The sequence below is a fragment of the Nicotiana attenuata genome, chromosome 9 (assembly GCF_001879085.1).
Source record: "Nicotiana attenuata strain UT chromosome 9, NIATTr2, whole genome shotgun sequence".
NCBI lineage: Eukaryota > Viridiplantae > Streptophyta > Magnoliopsida > Solanales > Solanaceae > Nicotiana > Nicotiana attenuata.
The window spans coordinates 14,076,784-14,084,630 of NC_031997.1; the positions used below are offsets into that span (position 1 = coordinate 14,076,784).

The 7,847-nt window shown below is 36.3% G+C and overlaps 1 protein-coding gene across 1 annotated transcript in view; it reads left to right on the plus strand.

Annotated features, from left to right (window-relative positions):
- The window catches only part of LOC109232077, a 10,736-nt gene extending 5,917 nt beyond the window's left edge, over nucleotides 1–4,819 (plus strand). The window contains exons 5-6 of the mRNA XM_019397740.1: nucleotides 3,641–3,881; nucleotides 4,226–4,819. Coding sequence (XP_019253285.1) covers nucleotides 3,641–3,881; nucleotides 4,226–4,417 — 433 coding nt within the window. The 3' untranslated portion in view covers nucleotides 4,418–4,819. The remainder of the gene's footprint in view (nucleotides 1–3,640; nucleotides 3,882–4,225) is intronic.

The following is a 7,847-nucleotide window of genomic DNA, read 5'->3' on the forward strand; positions in this document are numbered from 1 at the left end:
GGGGGGGGGGGGGGTAAGATTTGCAAGATTATTACTTGCCTGAATTTAATTGTTCACAGGTGTTAACGTGAAAGATATTTAGCAAAGAAAGCAGGTTATGGGGGTTCCGAATTATTTTAATATAAGATAGCTGAATTAATTAGATGTCGTAAGATGTGCATTACAACATCTTTGCATCAAGGTTCCCTGAAATAATTTGAATTAAAAAGATGTGCATATTAATATGGGTTACTTGAGAAGTTGAAGTTTACCAACCCTGTAAAATATGAAGAATGATGTACTATGAGGAGGAAACTAGAATATATCTAATCATGTAAAGTGTTGGATCAATAATAAATACTATATGGTTTATTATTAGTTATGTATCAGTTTGTGGAGGTCAAGTTTCATCTTTTAAGCTTGATCAGTTGGCCTGATCGTACTAACAAGTCATACTTGTCACCATTAGTGTTAGAGTGAGGTACCATGTCAAAATGTCGGAACTAATTATCAATCTAAATAATATCCTTGGTGACAGCTACCTTTATAACCCAAGGGAGCAACATCAAGAATTTCAAATTACTTTATAGTTCTGGATATTTGAATGAGAAAGATGCTAAACCTTTGACAAAGACAGAATATGTCATGCTGTTCCCATCTGATAAATAGTTGTATACTCAAGATCTATATCCTTGAGTAGCCTTAGTACTCGATAACTTGGGGCATAGGTACATCTTTATCTCTCTGAGCTATTTGTCTGGATTCAACTTGCGGTAGGGACACATTTACTGGTTAGTTATGCTACGCTTGTATTCTCTCAATTTTCTTCTTCTTTTGCCACTTTCTTTGGCTTCAGTTCAGGATAAGAATGATTGAGAAATGTGTAAGTTGTCCTCGAGCGTCAAACTTTAAAATATGCCATAATCTAGAGTACGACCAGAGTTTCTTAACTTCAAATACACACACACACACACACACACACACACACACATATATATATATATATATATATATATATATATATATATCACATCTATTTCCACCAAGTATAGAAATATGTTCACACTCGACGCGTTGAAATACATAAATAGTGTGCATGGAAAATATTTTAAAAGAACATTGTTCAATAGACTGTTAGAGCATTGTTCAAATAATAAAATATTTTAAAAGAATATAAGGTGTCTTTAAATTAAAAGGATGTGTCCTATCCATTATTTTGTAACCACGAAGTAATATATCACGGCAAATGGTCTTGTTTTTTAATTGAAACTTCTTTATTCTAGCGTTACTTTTGGCTTACCAGAACTTCTTCAATTTTCACCATCCCTCACGTTTTCTTTCTTGTCTAAAAGATCAAGTTGAGAGTTCTTGTTTTCTTATTAGTATTTTTCAGCTATTTGCTTAGTATAGAAATTTAAAAGCTTGTCATATCCACTATAGCTATTTGCATTTAACCCGTAGCAACCTCGATAAGGAGAGGGAGCAAATATCGCTTTTAGGAAAGCGTTTTGGACGTTTTTCAAGGCTTTATGTTATTTGTGTTCTTCTTTATATATTTCTCCAACAATTTAAAAGCGATATTTATTATGAAAATATTCACTAATTTGGAGAATTAAGAAGTTTAGTAAATGGATCACCCAAATCGCTAAACTTCTTAATTCTCCATAACAGTGAATATCTTTTAGTGCTTGAGCAAACCAATGTGTTAAAGTGGCTGGATAATATCATTTTCGGTTTAGGCACAAGTGAGTTATGGTTCTAATCTTAGTAACACCAATAACTTTGTCTACATTTTAAAATATTTACACTAGTGGGAAGTTAAAATCTACTAGATACTTCCTATAATGCATGATATTAGGAGTAATATTTCAGACTAGTGGGGTATTGCTGTATAGTTTGTGATTTTGAAGTGAAAAATGATAAGGAGACTTCAAGAAAAAATCAATTGGGGCATGGGACTATTGAAGAATCTGCAAATGGTGTTGCCGAGCCAAATTTCAGCTATGCATAGCCCAACTAATATTGGCAAATCAGCCAGCGCCCCTGTAGAGCCAATTTCTGGCTATTCATAGGCAGAAACTGCCCAAGATACGAATGAAGTTCTAGTGCTTCAAAGTCTCTTTTGTCTCTGCTGTTAGAGTTAGCAGGGACTTAAAATTTAAGAAGAATCCTTATACTTTTATCATTATTATGGTTATTTCAAAAGTTAAATTCCAACGGACATGACTATTTAGAAAGAGAGGTATATATTCTAAATAGTTGCAGGAATTAACTACCAACACTCTCCATTTAAAAGTGTTGTTTCACTTCAAATCAACAATGTTTCCAGACAATTGGTAATAGGCTTTTTATATTCCAGAAGAGCATTGGTTGCTATTCCGAAAAGTCATGCAATCACTCTCTTGAATTCTCCAAAACAGGAAATATCTTCGTCATAGTAAAATATCGCTTTTAGATTATTGGAGAAGTATATGAAAAATAATATAAAATAAGCAAGAACTCTCAACTTGATCTTTTTGACAAGAAAGAAAATGTGAAGAATGGTGAAAATGGAGGAAATTTTCTGGTGAGCCAAAGGTAACGTTGGAATAAGAAGTTTTTAATTAAAAAACAAGGCTACTTGTAGTTATATACTACTTAGTGATTACAGAATAATGATAGGGTACATCCTTTCAATTAAAAGACACCTTATACTCTTTGTAATGTTTTATTATTTGAACAAATTTCTAACATAAACTAATCAAAAAGAATGCAAGATTATATAGCCATGTTCTGGATGGTGCTGTCTTTTAGCACTTCATGTTTGAAGCCTAGTCCTCTATTTATGCTTGTCTGCTGCTTAAATCTGGTTAAAGACTCAAATCTGTTCCCTTTTTATCAAGTACCTTTGTATTCTGATAGATACAGTCCTTGCTATTTTGGCTAAGTTATGTACTAGCTGGGTGAAATGACCTGTGTGTGTAGAGGGCGAGGCAAAAGAAATGATAACAACTCCAAATCTTAAGCGAGTAGAAGAGAGCAAGATTCTAACAAGTAAAAAACTGTTTGAATTCGAAAAATGGTTTGAATCTGGAACGTGTTTAAAGCTGGAACGGCTGGATAAAGAAGGAAAAATGGTCTGTAGATAACTGGAGAAAATGGGTTTGAATCTGGAAAACAAGGGTTATTAAAAAGAGAGAGAGAATGTCCAGAAAAACATTTTCCTGCCAAACTACAAAAAATTTAGTAAAAACCATTATTGTATGCCCTCAACTTTGGGTGCAAGACACGCTTTCTGCCGTGTCACCACCTGGTGCCTAATGGGTACATTTTGAATGGGCTCGAGTGCTCAATAGGCCAGGAGCTCATTTTAGGTGTTCAGATGAAATCTTTTTACAACTTCAACTGTCTATGTATTTGGCCAAAAGAAAATGATTCACTTTCAGGACATATTCCCTAGAAGTGGAAAGATTTTAATAAACTTCTCTTGAAATAAATCTTTGATACTTGTGGAATTTTGTGTATCTTGTCATCTTGCTCCTACATGTGAATAGTATCATGGTAATTTCTTTTTCTTTTCATCCCATGTATGAACTAGTGATGTAGTATTCTAACAAGATAGAAGTTGGGATATCAGCGTGATCCATTTTAACATTTACTGATGTGTATTTTCTCATGATAGAATGTTGAGGAAGTACCAGCGTAATCCGCCTGTATTACAGCATGTCTGCAAATACTTTTACTCTGAAAATGTTTATGATGATGATTCAACAGACCAGCCAAAACCAAGATGGCGTTTCCGGAGTACCTATGGGGAAATTTTTTCTTCTCATAGGATGGATGGTGATGACTCCTCCAGTAAGAAAACCCATTTGGAGAATACTGATCCGAGGAACACTAATCTTGAGAGAAAGCAAGTTAATGTGAGTACTCCTTTGCTGCTCTTTTATATAACATTGAAGAAGATCAAAGGATATTGGGGCCAGGAGGTCTTCCTGTTTGTGCAAGGACATAGTAGGATCGGGGACAAGATAAACCAAATATGCACATGATTGTAGAATTAATGACAAGTATCAAATGGTGGTTATCCTATCTTTATGCAGGCTGCCCTCTCCGGCAGAGTTATTGAGTAAATTGGGGGCTCTCTGTTTAAATGAGTATAAAAAATCATTGCTTCCGTTGTCTGTCAAAAATAAATCATTTTAGTCTTCATTATAGTAGAATCATTTTGAGTTACTTTTACTAGGCTTTGTATTGAAAATTGTAGATAAATGGTGCTGCTGCTGCTCCTCTAGAGTCAACTGAAGACCCATTTGATTGCATACTCGGACATCAAGTGAGTGCCGAAGAGAGTCGTCGTCCTGATGCACCTAGCGCGCTTCCTAGGAGGCATAATCATAGCCACAGACGGTCTCAAGGCAGGCGTCGGAGACATCACCATGAGAACATGGAAGGTTGAGCTTTTTAGTTGGCCGACCTCGGCAAATTCAGATGAAACTGATCTGTTACTGGGATCAGTCTTGCATGCCCTGTTAAATGTAATATGTGCAGCAAATCTCTACATGAACTGACATTACCTCAAGGCTGGTTGTATAAAATTATGGTTGTAGAATAAGATTACAAGAAAGTCCTCCGTCGGATAACAATGTCCCTGTGAACTGACTTTTTAAAACTAAGATATTCTGGAAGGCAGTGGCGCAAGATTCGAACTCGATGGATAATAAGCGCACCCTACTGCTCTTTAACACTTGAATGTCATGTTTTTTGTCAGACGGAGGAGTTTGAAATCATGATGCGAGTGTAACCTACACATTATTCGTTGCGCTCTTACTATTGGACCAAAATCATATGGGTTTCTTTATCTCTCCTTATCGTATAGATTTATGAAAATTTAAGGGTCTTTTAATATATTTTGACTTTAGGCCACCAAATTCGTTGAGCCGCCCCTGTTGGGCAGAGTAACAAGCGCTGCAAATTTTTTGAAGTAAAAGATGTTCTGACAATTATTTCTTTATCAAACACACATAATGAAATTCATTTTTTTAGAATTTATTGTAATATGGATTATAGCAACTATAATATTGTAAGGGTCCGAATTAACAACCTTCATTTGAGCTGAAGATGCAATGTGTAGGGAAATGGTGTACACCTAATCAAAAGAGATTTTTACTTAGCTATACTAATTTTGAGACTTATTTTTCTTCACTATTGAGGTTTTAACTTAATAATAAGTTGATATACAATTTATTAATTTTATACAAATTAGTATTAATTGAGTATCCTTTGATTGTAGCCTTTTAATTTGGTAACCGAGTATCACACATTTCAGTAATTTCCCTCCCCTCTCTCTCTCTCTCTCTCTCTCTCTCTCTCTCTCTCTCTCTCTCTCTCTCTCTCTCTTCTTTAGATCTTCTATGCTTCTCTTTACTTTTCTTCTTCTTCTTTAGAGAATTCAATAATGGATTTGACGTCGTAGCCTGTCACCAGCGAACCAGTCCTGTCACGACCCGGATTTCCCTCCGTAGGATGGCACCTAGTCTCTAAGACTAGGTAAGCCTAACACTTACGAAATTAATAGATGAATTCAACCAGCAACTGATAAATATGAAATAGAAATCTTTATACATAACTTACAAACCCAAAACTGGTAGTACAAGTCATAATCTCTACTGAGTTTGCTAGAAAATCCCTAAATACAACTTTTCGGAATAGAATTAAACAGTACAAGTAAAATATCATAAGGTAACTCCGAGGCCTGCGAACGCGACGGTAGGTTTACCTTGAGTCTCCATAGCAATGCTCGACTAGCTAGCCAATAATCAACAATAACCGAGGCACCTAGATCTGCATAAAAATATGCAAAAGCGTAGTATGATTACACCACAACGGTACTCAGTAAGTATCAAGACTAACCTCGGTGGAGTAGTGACGAGGGGCAGTTAAGACACCTACCAGACTAAACAATATGAGCAAGTGTGAAGGTGAACTAACAGAGAAACAATATTAATATAAGGCTAAGTAAGATAAAGTATACAAAACAATACTTGCAATGATACACTAGCAACAACGATATTTATCAGGAAGCAGTCAGGTAATAATGCTGTAGAGTAAGCTGATCACAGTCTAAGTCTATGATGACCCAAAAGGTCATCACTTGTTTTAGAAATAAATTCTATGTTCCGAGTCCTTGAAACCTCTTTTTTGTCTCACCTCGATTTGCGTGCGCAGTTTGGGCGCATCCGGAAAGCCATTATGTAAAAATTTGTGAAAAATAATAAATTTTGCTTTTAAAATGAATTTAAGTTGACTTCGGTCAACATTTTAGGTAAACGGACCCGGAGGGTCCGTAGGAAAATATGGGACTTGGGCGTATGCCTGAAATCGAATTCCGAGGTCCCAAGCCCGAGAAATAAATTTTTTAAAGAAAATTGTTTTCTAGAATATATATGAGTTTTTGGAAATGAAATGTGTTTGGAATTCGATGGTATCGGGCCCGTATTTTAGTTCCGAAGCCCGGTACAAGTCTTATATGTGATTTAAGTTGAGCCTGTAAAATTTGGTAAGAAACGGAGGTCATATGACGTGATTCGGAACCTTAGTTGTAAAATTTGAAACTTTGAAAGTTCTTGAGATTTTCTTTGATTTTGATGCTAAATTCATAGTTGTTGATGTTATTTTGGTGATTTGAATGCACGATCAAGTCCGTATGATATTTTTAGGTTAGTGTGCATGTTTCGTTTGGAGCCCCGAGGACTCGGGTGAGTTTTGGATTGGCCACGGAGTGAAATTTGGACTTAGGAATTTCTGGTGTGTTGCAGGCCTGCAGGCTTCGCAATTGCGAAGCCTGGCTCGCAAATGCGAATAGTGGCCTGGGCTGCCTTGGTCGCAAATGCGATGTAATTGTCGCAAATGTGACATCGCAAATGCGAAAGGTAGTATCGCAAATGCGAAGAGGACTGTATTCCTCAGGGTTCGCAAATGCGAACCCCTGTTCGCAAATGCAAAGTTAGCAGTCTGAGGGGTTCGCAATTGCGAACCCTGGTCGCAATTGCGACACTGCAACCTGCAAAATATAACTTAGACGCATTTCAATCATTTTTCAAACCCTTTCAAAACCTAAACACTCTTGGGCGATTTTTCAAAGACAAGTACTCTTCCAAATCGATTGTAAGTCATTTCTAACTCGTTTTTATTAATCCTTAACATCTTTTCTCATGATTTCAACTCAAAATCAAAGGTTTTCACGGGGAGAATTGGGTGTTTTGGGTAGAACTTAGGTTTTTCAAATTTTGGAAATTTGGACCTCGATTTGAGGTCCGATTTCAAAACAAATTATATATTTGAGTTCGTGGGTGAATGGGTAATCGGGTTTTGGTCCGAACCTTGGGTTTTGTCCATGTGGGCCCGGGGTTGATTTTTGACTTTTTGGGAAAAACTCTAGAAAATCTATTTTCATGCATTAGAATTGATTCATTTAGCATTTATTGATATAGTTAAGTAACTTGTGGCTAGATACGAGCGAACTGGTGGTGAAATCAAGAGGTAAAGCGATAGTTGAGGCTTGAATTGTGTTCATGGCATCGAGGTAAGTGTTTAGTCTAACCTTAGCTTGATGGATTAGGAGTTGTATTTTATTTGCTATGTGTTAATTGTGGAGTACGATGTATAGGCATGGTGACGAGTATCTATACGTCGGTGTCAAGCATGCCCATGAGTCTTGTATTGTAATTGTTGTGACTCCGTCTGGTTTATTCATGCTTAATATATTGTTGTTCTATTATTGTTCCCTTGCCGGGATGTTGTTATATTATTGTTCCCTTGCCGGGATGTTGTTGTTATATTATTGTTCCCTTGCCGGGATGTTGTTGTTATATTATTGTTCCCTTGCC